This window comes from Medicago sativa, chromosome 4 (assembly GCF_051527215.1).
Source record: "Medicago sativa cultivar Bolivia chromosome 4, Bolivia_mono, whole genome shotgun sequence".
Classification (NCBI taxonomy): Eukaryota; Viridiplantae; Streptophyta; class Magnoliopsida; order Fabales; family Fabaceae; genus Medicago; species Medicago sativa.
In genome coordinates this window covers 35,226,381-35,245,077 of record NC_140752.1, presented here as the reverse complement: position 1 = coordinate 35,245,077, position 18,697 = coordinate 35,226,381, and the positions used below count along the sequence as shown (strand labels likewise).

The window sequence follows — 18,697 nt, the reverse complement described above, 5'->3', positions numbered from 1 at the left end:
TGCAGCTGCTCACCTAACACAAACGCAATCCACACAGAGCCACGGCCGATTCCGACTCGATTTCACAGCAACACGCACATAACATAACCAATTATCAAAACCCAATTTTCAATCCACAACCTGCAATCGAAATTATTATAATCTCTCAACATTAAGAACCTGCATCGACCATAACAGAAAACATATGATTCAAAACCGACACTATCTCAAATCATCGTCGTCGAACACCTAACCGAAGAAGGGAACCGCTCTTGAACTGCGCCAAATCCAGATCCAAGGCATCGACAGAGACCGCCGCACATCATAGGAAACCGTTACACCAGAACCAAGCCCCAGCCGAAGTAAGTCGAAGCCTGCACTCGATCCAGTCACGTCACAAACAACACGAACACCGTCAGAATCAAATTCACCACCGTAACAACACATATACTCATGGACAGCGGCACCAGAACTATCACAATACAAGCACATGTAGATCGATACAAAGCCATCACCATCAAATCGATTCTGATCTAGCACCAAAAGGTATACCCCTTTCGTTTCTTTCTTTCTTTTTATGCATTGTTATTTTGTTGTTGATTTAAGTGTACAAGAAAAAGAAGGAAACAAGAAAGAAGAAGTTGAGAGAGAGAAGAGAGGAAACATGAGTACAGGAAGGGCAAGGTGAGAGAAGAGAGAACTGAAACATAAGAAAGAGAATGGGGAGGATTAAAATGAACAAGGTCTGAAAGGGACGGCTATTTATATAGCCCCTTTTTCCCGTGCGTGCGCGCCCATCCCCTTATTGTGTACCCTCACTCCTCAACCCCCTTGATCCTAATCAAACCGTCCCTGTTTGCCTTCCCCTTGATTCGATTGGGACCGTCTGATCAATCAGACGGCCCATATCCTGCCAGACCTAACCTTTAGGCCCACCACGCGCCTGCCTGTTCCATTGAGCCCAATTTCAGTTTCTTCGATTTTCTACACCACATGCTTACTGCTTGCACCCCTTTCATGTATTTAGAATTCTCTTGCATTGTTTTATCTTATCTTTCATATTTAGTATTTCATATTTAGTGTTGGAGATATTTTATTTGTATCCGCTGCTACTGTTGAGATATTATTATATATGCATGTTGAATTTGATTTTGTTTAGACGCATCGTCTATTTCTTGAATATTTGCCATATTCGCGTGTTTTATCGCTTTAATTGAAATAGGGCGTTACACCTGGTGTTGGAACATCGCATAGAACATTTTGTTGCTAGTGCACCAGAATTTCAATTGGCATCATAGCAGGCACCCTGCCTATTTTAGGGTGAGCTCCAGGGAAGATACTTTCTGGCATAATCGACAAGGAAGGAGGATTTGTGAACAAACCACCTTTGTTGGATGGATCCAACTATGATGATTGGAAATCACGCATGAGTGCTTTCCTCAAATCCATAGATAGCAAGACATGGAAAGCAGTTCTGAAGGGTTGGGAACATCCGGTTGTGCTTGACAAAGATGGAAACAAGACAGCTGATCTGAAATCGGAAGAAGAGTGGTCCAAGGAAGAAGATGAATTAGCTCTTGAAAACTCGAAGGCTTTGAACGCTTTATTTCATGGAGTGGACAAGAACATGTTCAGATTGATCAAGCAATGCACTGTGGCTAAGGATGCTTGGGAAATTCTCAAAACTACACACAAAGGTACATCTAAAGTGAAAATGTTAAGGCTTTAACTTATGACTACTAAGTTTGAAAATCTAAAAATGATGGAGGATGAGAACATACATGATTATTACTTGAACATTCTTGATTTTGCTAACTCTTTTGACTCACTTGGAGAGAAAATTTCTGATGAAAAGCTTGTTAGAAAAATTCTTAGATCTCTACCCAAGAGATTTGATATGAAGGTGAATGCCATTGAAGAAGCCCAAGACATCTCCAGTATGAAGGTTGATGAGCTAATAGGATCACTTCAAACCTTTGAATTAGCTAATGGATTTAAGAACAAAAACATAGCTTTCGTTTCTAACACCGATGAGGAAGATGTTCAATGTGAAATGGATACTAATGAAATTATTTTAGATTCAATTATGCATCTTGGTAGAGAATTGAACAAAGTGTTGGAGATGATTGACAAAAAGTCGAGGCCAAATGTTCAAAACATCTTGTTCAACATCAGCAGAAACAGTGAGTCTCAAAGAAGGGATAAAATTGGTGAAAATTCCAATCGTGTGACAGCAATAACAGGAAGATATAATTCTGATAAAGAATAAAATGATGGAGAATTGACTTAAGAAGAGCTAGCTAATTCCTAACAAGATATTCATGCCAGAAATAAAGAGGTGATAGCTCGACTGCTGGCTGAAAAGAACAAACTATTGTCAGCTAATTCCGACCTTCAAAATGAGGTAACTCTTCTATCTTCCAAACTAGAGAAACAGAAGAAAATCATCAATGATTTTTTTCTAGAAAAAGAGAAACTTATGTCAATCATCACTAGTTTCCAAGAGGAAAACACCTTCTTAAATTCGAAATTAGAAAACATGACCAAATCCGTTCGGATGTTGAACAATGGTTCTAATGTGTTAGATGAAATACTTCAAGTTGGGAAGACATCTGGAAATATGAAAGGAATAAGCTTTGACTATGGCACTATGAATGAAGAGATCAAAATTCCCACAAAGAAGTTTGTTCCTCATGAAAAGAATACTGAGTTTTTATTGTTGGATCACATGTCTCAACATCCTGTCTAACATCTAAACCCCCAACCAAGAAACAAAAAGAAATCACCTTGGAAATGTCATCATTATGGTAGATATGGTCACATAAGGTCGTACTGTTATAAATTGTATGGATATCCTCAGCCTCGTGTTCAACCAAAGGTCAGTGGTAAGAGTGTTCAAGCTAGTAAAGAATGGAAACCTAAAGCCCCTAATGTAAGTTCTCATGTAACTTCCTTTGTGTAGACTAGTGTTCCACATGTTTTGAATAAGTCTGGCAACTTAGGTCAGTCTAGTTTGAATGTTGTTGATGTTGATAATACTATTGAGAAATGTGTGTTTGTGTCTGCTTTTAAAACTGCTATTACACCGGATGTTGCGTCGGATGTTACAACATCTTTGGTTCAACCTGTTCAATTAAAGTTTGTGACTGAGTCAGCCTTTGATAATGAAAGATCCCAAAGTAAGAATGTTTCTGATCATGAGGATGGTAATACTGTGACTGTTGGTGATGAGAAGGATGGATCAGAAAGTGGTGACCAAAGTGTGTGGAGTTTTCTGATTAGTTTGTCAGAATTTATGGCTAAAAAGGGGGAGTAGATGTATACTTATGTTCTTCTGTAAATGCCTGTGAAGTTTTTCCTGGAAGTAGGTGTTTGCATGCTAGCAGAAGTTTTGGTTTTATGCATGCCTAATGATGTACCAGAGGATGTTGAAACATCTCATCTGTCTACTTTTGTTTCTCCTTTTGAAGTTTTCATGTAGCATGTCTTGTACTGTTGTGGTATATACTCCTGAAGGTTTTATGTTGGCATATTTTGTGGCTAAAAAGGGGGAGAAAAATGGTTTGTGTAGATGTTGGCACTGATGCTGCAACATCTTGATGCTGCTCTGAGAATTTATTTTTCTCAGTATTTTTGGTGTACATGTTCCCTGCTGCTGCTCTATAGAAGGAAATTGTTTGATTCTTCCATATGCATGTATTCACGGGGAGTATTGGAATATGTTTAGTAATCACTCATAAGTTGTTACTTTGAGGGGGAGTGATACCATAGTGTGTGCTTGCTCTAGTTCAAGCTGTCTGACAGATGTGGAGTGTAATGTATCAAACATCAAACTGTCAGCTTCCTCTAGGTATGGGAATTTACTTTTCCTAATTGTTTTGAGTGGCAGGTACTCCTGTCTGTAGCACATGAATTTATTTTTCCTCTACTCTTGTGAGAGTTTATTTCTCTCTGTATTATTGTGTGGGAATTTATTTTTCCCTGATTATAGCATATGAATTTATTTTTTCCTCTACTTGGTTGGTTACTTCTGAGAGTTTATTTCTCTCTGTCTTATCTTGTGGGAGTTTATTTCTCCTTGGTGTTTCTGTGAGGCGGTGTTCTATCTTTATTCCGCTGCTGTGTATGCCTCTGATGTTCGTGGAGTTGTTCCAATGTTTCTTGTGCATTATTTTTAAAGATGTTCTTTTGAAGTAATGTTGAAGTTTGTTACTTTCTTTCAAGATGAGTTCTTGTGTTAAAATGAAAGAAGGTATGCTTGTATCTCTTTTCTATGTTTTGTATGGCCTCAGTTTGTTTTAGCAAAAAAATTGTCAAAGGGGGAGATTGTTGGGTATTTGTGTTGGCTTCATTATTGCTAAAACAAATATTCTTGTACGATGTTGGATATGATGTTCCAACATCCTTGCACGGTTCAGTATGCCCTGATTGTGTGGCTTGGTTTTCGCAAGCTTTATCTATTTAAGGAACCTACGCCTTTTTCTCTTGTTCACTTAGTAACGTATTTTCGTCCAGAATCAGTTGGGAGATTTGTTCCTAAAGTATAGGCAATATTTTAGGAATCTTTGGTGGTGTTTTGGGAGTTCCTAAAAATGTTCCTACTTTTTAGGAGTTGCTATTTTTGTTACTTGTAAAGTGGATCTGCTCAAGGATCTGCTGTTTTTTGTTCTGAATCCCAACATGACTATTTGACCCGTATTGCTTCAGTATTTATACAAGACTTCAAGACCTAATTCATGGTTTTTTCAAGCCGTCATTCTAAAGAGTCTAGTTTTAGGGTTTTGAGTCTAATGTGTGTCTACTCTTGTATCGTGTTGATGCAAGTTCAGTACTGTTTTATTGTGAGTCTTTCTTGTATCATCTTGATACATGCTAAGGACTGTTTATTGAGTTGTAAACTCGTTGTGCTACACTAAAGCTTTTAAGCAAGGTCGTAGTTGTTTTGTTTGAAGGTAACTTCACTATTTGTGTGTTTTGAGTCTGATAATCACAGGGGCTGTGATTGACTGTAGGAAGTGAGATGGGATCTCAGATCTAGGAGTTCCTAGGTTGAAGTCAATACGGGTAGGTCCTAGGTCTAGAGTTGTAAACGAGGAGTTTGCTTTGAAACTTAGAATAAGGACTACACTAGTGGATTTCCTTCCTGGCTTGGTATCCCCCAGAGTAGGTGACGTTGCACCGAACTGGGTTAACAATTCTCTTGTGCCTTTTATTTTTCTGTTCTTTATTTTCCTTGTTATTTTTGTTTACTGCTAGCACGATGTTCTAAACATCTCATTCAACATCTGTTATATGTGCCTGGTGTTGGAACATCGCATAGAACATTCTGTTGCCAGTGCGCCAGAATTTCAAAGTTCACACTAGCTAATTCACAAAGTTTCTACTCACTTAGCAGATAAAAATAACGAATAGTTACCGGCTATTAATTAATTAATCACTCCGTCTTAATAGTAACTTGGTAAAAATAATTCCTGCCACTAAAACGCTACAAATAATCCTCACAGTGAAATTACAAATTTACCCTTGCTCGCAAAATGACCAAAATACACCTGAGTTTAAAATGACTAAAATACCCTTCATAAGTCAGACTCTACCAATCCCAACCAAAATACACACAGATGCAAATAATCACATATAAGCACATATAACACATAAAAATTAATTAATATAAATTTGGCGAAAATTGGGCTGTTACAAAAGTTATCGGTGTAACAACCCATTTTTAGCTAGAATTAGTTTAATTATTTATTATATGTGTATGTGTGATTATTTGTCTTTGTTAATATTTTATTTGGGATTAGTGGATTTTTGGTCTAGAAGGGTATTTTAGTCATTTTTAGACTAAGGGGTATTTTGTTCATTTGTCGAGTAAGGGTAAATTAGTCATTTTTACTAAGAAGGTTATTTTTTGTATTTTAGTAGGAATAATTATTTTTACTAAGTTACTAGTGAGTTGAGATAATTATTTAAAATTGTAATTATTCGGTATTTTAACGGATTAAGTGAATAACTTTTGAGAATTAGTTGGTAAGAATGTTGAACCCATCGACGATTTTACCGAAATAGCCGAACTTTATCAAATTGAGATTTTATGACGGGATAACTTGCAAAATTACTTTGTAATCAAGATGATATGATGAAAAGAGAATGAAACAATGGTTATTGAGTGTTTGGTATGTTGTTTATCATGATGTGGCTATATGACGCCTTTGATTGTTGTTGGTGATGATTATGATGATGATTATGGTGATGTTTTAATGATGATGAATTCTCACATGCAAATGACGATGATATTGATGATGACCGCATGTTTGAAAAATGACGATGATTTGTTTAGTGAACATATGCATTATTGAGTAATATGTTCATGCATTCATACGTAGGATATTTATATCCAATGAAAATGTCTAGGATATTTATATCCAACAACGATGACTAGAATACTTTGTATTCAACGACGATGACTATGATACAATTGTATATTGAGGTGACGACCTTGACGACGACCGGTACCGCATGCATATAAAGTCGTCCCTAGAGCGCATTGCATACATTTAAAAGTGTCATACTTTCTTATGTGCATTGGCGAACTTTGTGATTATGTGCATTTGGTGAACTTGGTGAATATCTGCTTGGTGAAAATTTGGTGAACATGTGAAGATGTTGAAAGTGTACTTGTTGTATTACTATGCTTGTATGCTTGATGTTTAATAATGATGTTGAGTTGTTGTGAATAATTTTAATGAGGTGTTATTTAATCATTTGAAATTAATTATGTCACTTTACTTTCATTTGATTATACTTTAATTGTGGAATGTTATCTAACCCCCAATGGTCGTTTGGTTGAACGCATACCTTATTCATATGGATGGGTAGACGGCGTGCAGGATTAATTGCTTTGCTTTGCTTGTGAGTATGCTGGAGGCTAGCTTTGGAGCTACCTCGTCTTTTGCTTTTGGAGTCTTAGTGCGGGCTATGATTTAGGGTCTCTGTATGTTATTTACGTTTTTTGACTTTATGAGATTTATCACTCAGTATGTTGAGATTGGAGATTTATTTTGGTGATGTATTATGATATATGTGGCATGAATACTTAGAGATCTTATTTAGCTTTTGATGAGATGTTTTGATATTAATCCGCTGCGATGTTTTGAAAAATTATTGATGCATGTTTGGACTTATACAAGAAGTAGTATCTAAATCCTTGTATGATTTGTATTATTTTCGTAATTTATTGCCTTAAGAATTTAGGGCGTTACAATCAGTGCACAAAAATTATGGAGGTATGGTATTCAAAGACTTGACAACCTTTAATGTTGCAATGCTTGGGAAACAGGGTTGGAAACTACAAACTGATTCAGACAATTAAGTTTCAAGAATCTTCAAAGCCCAGTATTATTCGAATAACAGCTATTCGGAATCGAAATTGGGCCATAACCCAAGTTTTGTTGGGCGTAGTATTTTCAGTGCTAAGGTAGTTGTCAGGCAAGGTGTTCGTTGGAAAATTGGTTATGGGTTTAATATTCCTATTATTGGTAAGCCATAGATTGGGACAGGGACAGGGACAAGTATCCCTCTTGTTGGCCCTGATGCATTCACCCTCCAATCTTATTATGTGCAGCATTTGATTGATCAAAGTACTAAGGTATGGAATGAACAACTGGTTCGACAATTGTTTCTAACATAAAAAGCTCAGAATATTTTAAATACTCCCCTATATCAACAAGTACATTCAGATAGATTGGTTTGGAAGGCGGAAAAGAATGGATGCTACTCTGTTAGAAGTGCCTATCGCATTTGTATTGAAGACATCGCCAATAACGCTCATTTGCGAAAGCCCAGACACTGGAGTGGTATATGGAGGCTGAAAGTACCCCCAAATGTCAAGAACCTAGTGTGGAGAGTCTGTAGAGATTCTTTTCCTACGCGTGTAAGGTTGAACAACAGAGGCGTAAATTGTCCATAAGCCTGTGTCACGTACAATGATCCCCATGAAGATAGCTACCATATATTTTTTTCACTGCCAGACAACCATTGATGTATGGAATGTTGCTAATGTTTGGCATCTTATTGCACCATCTCTGAATAATTTTGATAATGCGCCATAAATCATATTCAATTTGTTGCAGCAGTTGTCTGCGCTCAAGTGGAGTCTATTGTTTTAACAAATGCAAAGGAAATATCACCGAGTTTGGCTCCATCATGGATAATAGTATCCAGTTTTGTAATTAATTTTTAACAAACTCTCATGTTGAGTTTATTAGGAGGCAAACAAATGAGGTTGCCCATGAGTTAGCTAAGGCAGCCACATTCATTCCTAACTTTCGTATCTATGATAAAATTCCAGCATACATTACTGATTTGATATTTAATAAAAAGATATAAGTTATTTTCCCTTAAAAAAAAAAGATAAATGACGAATATGTTACAATTAAACACGATAAAATCAGCTTTCCATGAAGATAATTTTTGCAATCATTTAACTTCTTTTGATTCCTCCTAAAAAGATAGAAGTGTCAAAGGAGAAAATGGCGATGGAAATGACAAAAAGTGAGTTATCATAAAATATACTTTTAACAAAGTCACAATATTTTTTTATTTTTTTTATAAAAGTTACAATAAAGTATTTATAAAATATAATATAACAAACTTATTATCGCTTTAGATCTTTAGATAGAAGTGTGAAAGGAGAAAATGGCGATGGAAATGACAAAAAGTGAGTTATCATAAAATATACTTTTAACAAAGTCACAATTTTTTTTTTTATTTTTTATAAAAGTTACAATAAAGTATTTATAAAATATAATATAACAAAATTATTATCGCTTTAGATCTTTATAGGAATTAGAGAAAACATAAGAGAATCATATATACGTGCAATGGCCTTACATAATTCTAAAGTTTCTAATAATTTCATTGTTTATGGTGCCTTTTGAGAAAGGGAATAATGATGACAGTAGTCATTACGTTATTTTTAGAGTCTTTTTCATCACAAATTGGAGTTCACAAGGAGACTTATGCAGCAAGAAAGGCAAGAAACGCAAGAAAAACTGAAGAAACTGAAAAAAAGAGAATCATGTCATGATTATTGAAAAACGTGTCACGATTACTGAAAATGTGTCACGATTTGGAGCTTTCAAGAAACATTCATTCGACATCGATTAAAACGTGTCACGATGGCTATTTCGTGACACGATTGTAGGAACATGTGGCACAAGGAAACAAAAGAATGTCACAAAATGGAAGGTGTGAAAAATAAAAACAAATGGGTTTTGACCCAACCAAAACGTGTTGACCCGTGAAAGAAAAGGAATTAGTTACGTGAACCTATATAAAGAAGCTAGATGCCAACAAGCAAGACATTCACGTTTTGGAACATTAGGTCTTGGTGAATCACGTTTTTGGAAGGGAGAAGAAAAGCTTCACGCATCACGGGAAATTCATGGAAGCACAGTGACGGCACAAGTAAAAGACAAAACAACAACACTATTTAAAAGAAGATTGAGGAGTTATGTCGGCAACGATGGAACTTTATCGGTTTATTTTCTTTACTATGTTGTTTATTCCTTTAATTATGTCTAACTAATTTCTAGAGATTAGGTCTGAGATGAATCCTTGTAACCCTAATTGAAACATGTTGATGTGAAACTCTATTTATTGTGAATGACAATTTAGTTTTTATTCAATTCAATTGTTCTTAATACTTTTTATATCCTGATCAAATATAAACATGATCTAGTGAGAATGAATGACTACTAACCATAGCTTTCTACTTAGACCTAATTGAATTGTTCTAATAAACATGGTAAGTCTAGGAATGGATAATCGTTTGTTAGTGATATTAGGTTAACGTGCTTAAACCTTCAAAGATTATTAGACCACCTAATGAATTAGGGGCTGTAGTTTGAGAAGAGGGACCTAACTCAAGGAATTGATTAGGACTATTTTGTTAACTATCGTGAAACTAGAAAATCATTCATAAGAATAGGTGCAGTAAACCAATTAGGGGAACATAGATGATTCGAAAGACCTGATCTCATCTCTCTCTCTTATTCTTTAAAACCAATCTTTATTTTCTGTTATTTAATTTTACACAATTAAATCTACTGCCTCGGGCACCCAAATATTTTACACATCCTAAATATTAACCTTATTGCTGAATTGAGATTAACACAGTCCTCGTGGGATCGATATTTTTACTACTTCGATAGTTTTTAGTACACTTGCTAAAAGTCTATCAAGTTTTTGGAGCCGTTGCCGGGGACTGTTAAGTCATTTCAATTTGGCAATTTTGTTTTTTATTTAGGATTTCTGTCATTTATATTTTTGTATATATATAAAAAAAAAAGATTTATGCTCGTCATTTTCTTCTCATTGTACTGTGCTACGAAAAAGTTTATCCAAGTTTGCAGCTATGATAGACAGGTTATACCTCCATGACACAAAAGTGATTGTTACGTTGCAATATGAAAAATACATGCTATCTTTGAAGATAAAATGTGTGGACAGCAAAATCTCGTTATTAAATGAGAGATATGGTCATTATGAGGTGAATCAACCACATAGTAATTGCGAAGGGAAGAAAGAGGTGATCAACATAGATTACAATACTCAACTTCAAAATATTTTAGATGATTTCTTGGTGTCAAATCAAGTTTCATTTGAGAAGTTTGATCTTAAGTGTGGCGATCTTGTTGAGAAAGCACATGAGTCTCATAGGAAATTGGTTCAGATGAAGAGTGAGTGTCACAAGGTTGTGGTGGAAGAAAAACCCAAAGTGATGAGTGTTGATATTTTCCCGAAGTCTGGACCAACGGAGGTTAAGGAAATCACTCGTGTGCAGATGGATGCACATCCTTCTCTACGGTGGGAGAGCTTAAATTCCAAAGGTTTAACGGTGAGAACATGGGAGCATCTACTTCTTTGCTACAAATTCATGGAATTCCTACCAAACAAGAGGAGGAAGAAGGATGATATATTCTTTCTGACATATATGCCACCCTAACAGTGGTTGAAGAGTCAAGCTCAATGACGTAAAAGAAAGCGCTTGGTGGGAGGCAACCCATCCTTTTTATTATGTCTTTATTTTCAGTATTTTATTTTTATTGTTGAGTCAGACAATTGTCAGTATGTTTGAATAACTCAGTTGTACCCCCTGTTATGTGATTGAATCTGAACTTGTTTATTATTGATGAATTTGCTTGTTTGTTGATTTTTTCCAGTTTAGTAACAATTGTTTGTTCAAGTGGTATTCCAAAAGTTCAAAAGGAGGAGTGACTTGATTTCAAAGGCGAAGTGTACGACAGTTAAAGATAGGTAATCACAACTCCCAGATATCATAATTGTAAGGATTCATGGCCAAATTTTATTTTTCCAATTTACTTATATAGAGTGTTCCATGCTTTTACATTTCTAGAACTTGCATTGTTTCTCTATTGTTGATTGAGCTTTGTCATTAGCACACTGAGGCAAAAGTGCTTGGTCCTGTGAGCCTTTTGAAGCCTACCCTGATTTTAATTATTATATTTTATCCATTTCTTAGCCAATTTGAGCCGGTAGGATTAGAACTTTTTGTTCGGTGACAAACTACATTACACGCTTAGAGACTTTTAGGACTTGTCCCATATTGCTTTTCTGAGTTAGGCATTGTAGAATGTTGCTAAATAATTAAGTTTGGGGTTGCTATTGGAATTTGCAACCAACTAAGTTTGGGGCTGGGGGTACTAGAGAACAAAGAACATTATCATGAAAAAATACACACAAAAATGGTGTATATATTAAAAAAAAAAACAAGAAGAAGAAGAAGAAGAAAATAGAATGAAAAAGGCACAAAACATTGAAAATCCGAGTAACTTTAAACTCGATTTTCCCAACAGTTACAAGTATTCTCTAGTACCTTTACATGAATTGTTGTTCCAAAAGGTGAATGAATGATGGATTGAATTTTGTGCTTAACTTCCGTAGGAATGCCTAACTCAAATTTTGTGTAGCCTACTTATCCAAATATTATCCCACCTTCACCTAAGCCCCGTTATAACCCTTAAAGACCTCAAAGTGTGCATTGACATTGATTTTGATTGACGTTTAGAAACTTTTCAAGCGTATGGTAATATGTAGATTGCATGTCGACTGTGTGTGAACCCTTTTCATATTGTTGGGTGGAGTTGTGAATTGGTGGATGCGTACAAGTCAAACTAGCTCATCTTTAGCTAGTAAGGTGTTGAATTTTTGGGTCCTATCGCTTGATCAAGTAATTGTTATTTTACTGTCGATTGTCAATTTTGCAAGTAAATTCCTTGAGGACAAGGAATGGTTCAAGTTTGGGGCTGTGATGACAGTAGTCATTACGTTATTTTTAGAGTCTTTTTCATCACAAATTGGAGTTCACAAGGAGACTTATGCAGCAAGAAAGGCAAGAAACGCAAGAAAAACTGAAGAAACTGAAAAAAAGAGAATCATGTCATGATTATTGAAAAACGTGTCACGATTACTGAAAATGTGTCACGATTTGGAGCTTTCAAGAAACATTCATTCGACATCGATTAAAACGTGTCACGATGGCTATTTCGTGACACGATTGTAGGAACATGTGGCACAAGGAAACAAAAGAATGTCACAAAATGGAAGGTGTGAAAAATAAAAACAAATGGGTTTTGACCCAACCCAAACGTGTTGACCCGTGAAAGAAAAGGAATTAGTTACGTGAACCTATATAAAGAAGCTAGATGCCAACAAGCAAGACATTCACGTTTTGGAACATTAGGTCTTGGTGAATCACGTTTTTGGAAGGGAGAAGAAAAGCTTCACGCATCACGGGAAATTCATGGAAGCACAGTGACGGCACAAGTAAAAGACAAAACAACAACACTATTTAAAAGAAGATTGAGGAGCTATGTCGGCAACGATGGAACTTTATCGGTTTATTTTCTTTACTATGTTGTTTATTCCTTTAATTATGTCTAACTAATTTCTAGAGATTAGGTCTGAGATGAATCCTTGTAACCCTAATTGAAACATGTTGCTGTGAAACTCTATTTATTGTGAATGACAATTTAGTTTTTATTCAATTCAATTGTTCTTAATACTTTTTATATCATGATCAAATATAAACATGATCTAGTGAGAATGAATGACTACTGACCATAGCTTTCTACTTAGACCTAATTGAATTGTTCTAATAAACATGGTAAGTCTAGGAATGGATAATCGTTTGTTAGTGATATTAGGTTAACGTGCTTAAACCTTCAAAGATTATTAGACCACCTAATGAATTAGGGGTTGTAGTTTGAGAAGAGGGACCTAACTCAAGGAATTAATTAGGACTATTTTGTTAACTATCGTGAAACTAGAAAATCATTCATAAGAATAGGTGCAGTAAACCAATTAGGGGAACATAGATGATTCGAAAGACCTGATCTCATCTCTCTCTCTCTTATTCTTTAAAACCAATCTTTATTTTCTGTTATTTAATTTTACACAATTAAATCTACTGCCTCGGGCACCAAAATATTTTACACATCCTAAATATTAACCTTATTGCTGAATTGAGATTAACACAGTCCTCGTGGGATCGATATTTTTACTACTTCGATAGTTTTTAGTACACTTGCTAAAAGTCTATCAAATAACAATCACAATGATATAATTAAAGGCTATAGTTAATAAGTGTCTAGATACCAAGCAAATGGACCAAAGGAAAACCATAAAGGACTTCAACTAAGAACTTTATGTGGTCACCATTTCTAGAGATTGTGCTACACTTCTCATAGTAGGTCTAGATTGAGGGTGTGTATGTAAACAAGAAAGAGCTAAATTTGCAACCAATTCCAATTCCTTCAAAATGTTCCTTGGAGGAGAAGGTAAGCGAGGGTCTAAAATTTCTTTGAAGTCAATCTTTTGATCATTTGATGTTTGTATGTAAGAAACAAGATCACCAGGGTGCTTTCCTGTTAGAATCTCAAATGCTAAAACACCAAAGCTGAATACATCACATTTTTCAGTCACTGCCATTGTGTAAGCAAGCTCTGTAGTAGCCAGAAGATAGTGAAAATTAGTACATTGCAAACAAGAAGAAAAATAATATATTGGTATATGGTATTGGTAAATGGTATCATACAAAATACAAGTACATATCCAAAGTTATAAGCATAAACAAAGGAAAATGTATATTATAGAAATTAAAATTCTCAAATCAACATGACTTCTTTTTTGAAAAATGAATTATTAAGACTAAAATGAAAATGTTGACATAGTCGAGCAACTTCCAATTAAGATCGTACGACTTGCATTGTGAGATGTGGAAATCAAACTCGGGGTCGGTTGTTAAAGTTTTTGTGCGAAAAAAAATTATTTTTAAAAAAATTACTTTTAAGAGAGTTTTCATCCGTTTGTCCAAATTTTTAGAAAACTAGATTCTAAAATATTTTAGATACTGTTTCAAAAAAAAAGTTGTTTTGAATAACATAAAAAAACTTTGGCAAAATAATTCTTCCTCTCCCTCTCCAACAAGTCGGCCCTAGTTTTTTCTCTCTAGGTTTTTTCTTCCAATTTCTTCATTAACGGGGTGGTTTTGGGTCAATTTTTGACCTGAAATCACCCCTCTCCATCTTTTTCTCTCTATTTCAATCTAATAAGTGATCTTCACATAGATCTAGGTTTTTTTGTTGTGATTTCATCATCTAAGTGTGGTGTTTTGTTGTTCGTCGTGTCTTGTGCGGCGTTGTTTGAATTTCCCGTTTTCTTGCGGTGTTCATTTGATTCATATTGAAAGATCCATTATTCAATCAAAGATTTGGTCGTCAACGTTGCAGATCCGGATGCATGGATATTCCGGTCACTTTAGTTTTATCATATATTTTTGTAGGCATTATGCTGTTATATGCTATTAACTTGGATGCTGTGAGTTTGTTCGCAGATTCATCCTTTACGTTTTTAGCGGTGTTGAATGATGTAATCTCTCGATTTGAATGAATGAATATCATTTTGTTTTTGTCAAAAAAAAAAAAAAAACTTTGGCCTCTACTACAACATATAATCTTATTTCACAAGATTTCACACAGAAGAGAGTTAAAAAATATCACCTGGAGCAGCATAACCGTATGTGCCAGCAAATGAAGTCCAAATAGGTGAATTTGGCTTAAGAAACCTTGCAGTACCAAAATCTGAGACATGAGCTTCAAGATTGTAAGATAGCAAAACATTCTTGCTTGATATGTCTCTATGAATCAAAGCTGGAGAACAATCATGATGCATATATGAGAGAGCACTCGCAACGCCTTTAACAATCTCAAACCGTTTAGACCAATCGAGTTCTAATGCTCTCTTATCATCAATCAACATTTCCTCTAAACTCCCTCTCTCCATATACTCATAAACAAGGAATGTGTGCATCCCTTCACAACAAAATCCATAAAGCTTCACAATGTTTCTGTGCCTTGTTTCTGTCATAGCTTCAACCTCACTTTCAAATGTTTTTATACTCTCAGTGTCTAAGTTTTCTTCATCACATTTCAGCTTTTTCACCGCGAATATTTGACCTCCTTTCAGTTCGGCTTTGTAAACAGTTCCAAATGTGCCTTCGCCAATGCAATACTTATTGTCAAAACTGTTGGTAGCTTCAATTATGTCGTTGTATACAACTCTTCCATTGAAGTACCAAATTGAAAATGGATTTGGCATCTTCAACGAAGACTTTTTTAAAGATCTTGATTTCTTCTTGTAGCATAACAAAAATATGGCAACAAATACCAAAGAAAGAAAAAATGCACCTCCTAAAGAAGCAACAATTGGAATCACAACCTTTTTTTTCTTTCTTGATGAAACATTACAAGGTGTTAAACCTTTGAAACTACCACATAGACCTTGGTTGTTGCTCAAGTCAACTGCACGAGAAGAGTTTAATTTGAAAATGCCACTCTTAGGAACATTGCCCTCCAAATGATTGTAAGAGAGGTTAAGACTTGATAAACTCAACATTCCACAAATTTCATTAGGTATTTTACCTGACAAATTGTTGTTTGAGATATTCAAGCTTAACAAATTTGAAAGCTTACCAATATTAGAAGGGATTTCCCCTGAAATTGAATTGTAACTCAAATCCAAAAAGTCTTGTAATGATCCAAGGTTTCCAATTTGAAAAGGAATTGTGCCATTCAAGTGATTCTTACTCAAATTTAAATTCAGCAAATTGGAACAATCACCTATCTGAATCGGAATTTCTCCTAAAAATGCATTCATTGAAAGGTCTAAATATTGCAAATTTGAAAGCTTTCCAATTTCAATTGGTACCTTACCAGAAAGCCTATTTCCACCCAAATTTAATCGATACAAATTTGAAGCATTTTCAATTTGTGGAGGAATAGTTCCTGATAATTGGTTATAGGATAGATCAAGCTCTTGTAATTGTTCCAATTGAAAAATCTCACTAGGAATTTTTCCATTCACTGAATTACCAGCCAAATTCAGGAATTGCAAGTTTTTACAGGATCCCCATTTAGAAGATAAACCACCTTGAACCTCATTATAGCTGAAATCCATGTAAGTAAGATTTGGATAAACTCCAAAATCTTGATCTGCGTAACCGGTTAACTGGTTGTATTCAAGTCTAACTCTATACAAAGAAGGGCAGTTTTTAAGACTTATAGGAATTGGACCACTGAAACTATTATTGGATGCACTGAAATTCAAAAGTTTGCCACCTTTGCAAACTTGTGGTGGTAACTCACCATTGAAATTATTCTCAGCAAGATGTAAAACAACCAAAGATGAAAGGTTTCCAAATTCTTGTGGCACAGTGCCATTTAGTTTGTTGATTAAAAACCTTACATCAGTTAGGTTGGTCAATTTGCCAATACTTGGTGGTATTGAGCCAGAGAATTTGTTTTCACTCAATCTCAGAATGCTTAAATGTTTACAGTTTCCTAAAGCTGAAGGAATAGGACCAGATAAATTGTTTCCATCTAGTGCTAGTACAGTCAAGTTTTTAATGTTCCCTATTTCGTTTGGTAATCGACCGCCCAAAAGGGTATCTTGGAAAAGTAGATTCCTGATACTGATAAGCCCAGAACTGGGCTTATCAGTGTCATCAGGAAACAAACGACGGTCTAATATACCAGATATGTCGTTTCGTGAAACATCAAGCTCATAAACTTGAGTCAAATTACCAATAGAAAGAGGCAAAGTTCCATTGAGATAATTTGTAGAAAGATCAAGAAATTGGAGTTTTGAAAGAATACCGATGTTTTCAGGTATGACACCGGTGAGATTGTTTGTTTTGAGATCGAGACGAAGAAGGTTTGGAAAAACTGACAAGTTTAAGTGATTAAGAGTACCTTCAAGTCCAGCATATGCTAAGTTTATGATTATAACACTTCCTTTAGAATCACAAGTGATACCTCTCCATGAACATGGTGTTTGTGTTGAACTAGAGTTGTTAATGATCCATGAATCAAGAATTGGTTGTTGAGGGAGACTTTGTTTCCACTTTAACAAGGCTTCAAATTGTGTCAGCCCTGAAGTGATTTGACATAGAGCTAGCAACAAAGAAACCAACAAAGTAGCTTGAATTGGAAATGTATGCATATGATTATGGTTAAGGTTGGACATTGTTTGGTGATTACAAAATTCAGAAAATGACTTCTTCAATTGCTGTATTTATTCAATGAAAAGTTTTTTTTGTTGTTGTACGAGACTAAAACAAAATAAGAAAAAAGAACAAAAAGAGAGCTACTCTTCATTGGAGGAGAGAAATGTTATGGTTAACCACACCCTAAGGAAAGGGAAACAATGTGCCGATTTTTTGGTCAAACTTGGTGCCTCTTCTAATGTTAAGTTTCTTCGATAGGAGTCTCCTCCGGTGAACCTCAATAATATCCTCCAAAATGATGTGAAGAGCTGCATATATGCATTTATGATTATAATATTGCCACCTTGATTAATTTATTTTTTTTTGGACAAAACCTTATTAATTATTTAAAATATATATTTTTTTTGGAAACATTATTTAAAATATCAAAACATCAATAGGTATTACTGGTATCAATATGTTAAATATTTAACACACTCCTATTTTTTTCTAATTATTTAAGGAAAATGTTAACGAGTGGCCCAGGGGCACCTTTAAGGACCATATGTAGTAAGTATATTACAAAAATGCATGTAACCAGTCATGCTAACTTGTGTTTTAATTGCACCTGTTAAGCAACCCAAAAATAAAAAAATTCTCTTAAATTTTGTGCATTCAATTAATAAAAAGTAAAAAATTAAATTCAAATGTATTGATTACAACCAAATATTTGTACTTTTGACTCATTAACTTGTGCCTTAAGGGTACAAGTTAGCATTTCCCTTTATTTAAAATATCAATAGGTATTATTAGTATGAGTAAGTTTCGCTTGGTCACAAACATTTGTGCACCCTAGTAAGTAGGGATGATCGTTGATGACAGTCTATCATTTCGTACTTTTAAAGTCTTTTTAATTAAGTTTATTTTTATTAATTAGTATTTATTTAGAGTCATTAGGAATAAATTAAGGTCTTTTATTTATTAAGTCAAGTAGTGTATTATTACTACTATCGGTCAACTAGTGGTTAGTAAAAAGAATAAAACAAAAACATGGTTGTATAAACTAATGTGATTGTCTGAGGAAAAAGATTACAAATTGAAACAAAAAGAAAAGAGACCATGCATGTAACATGAGGGTGTAGGAATAAATAAACC

General features: G+C 34.9%; 1 protein-coding gene across 1 annotated transcript; it reads right to left on the bottom strand.

Moving 5' to 3' along the window:
* Positions 1-13,693: 13,693 nt before the first annotated feature.
* LOC146929018 (uncharacterized) lies at positions 13,694-17,635 on the bottom strand. The gene is made up of 2 exons (XM_085701130.1): positions 15,060-17,635; positions 13,694-14,003 (listed from the first exon to the last, which is right to left on the bottom strand). The coding sequence occupies exons 1-2, from the start codon at positions 17,581-17,583 to the stop codon at positions 13,705-13,707; spliced, it is 2,823 nt and encodes a 940-aa protein (XP_085557256.1). The 5' UTR covers positions 17,584-17,635; the 3' UTR covers positions 13,694-13,704.
* Positions 17,636-18,697: the final 1,062 nt, after the last annotated feature.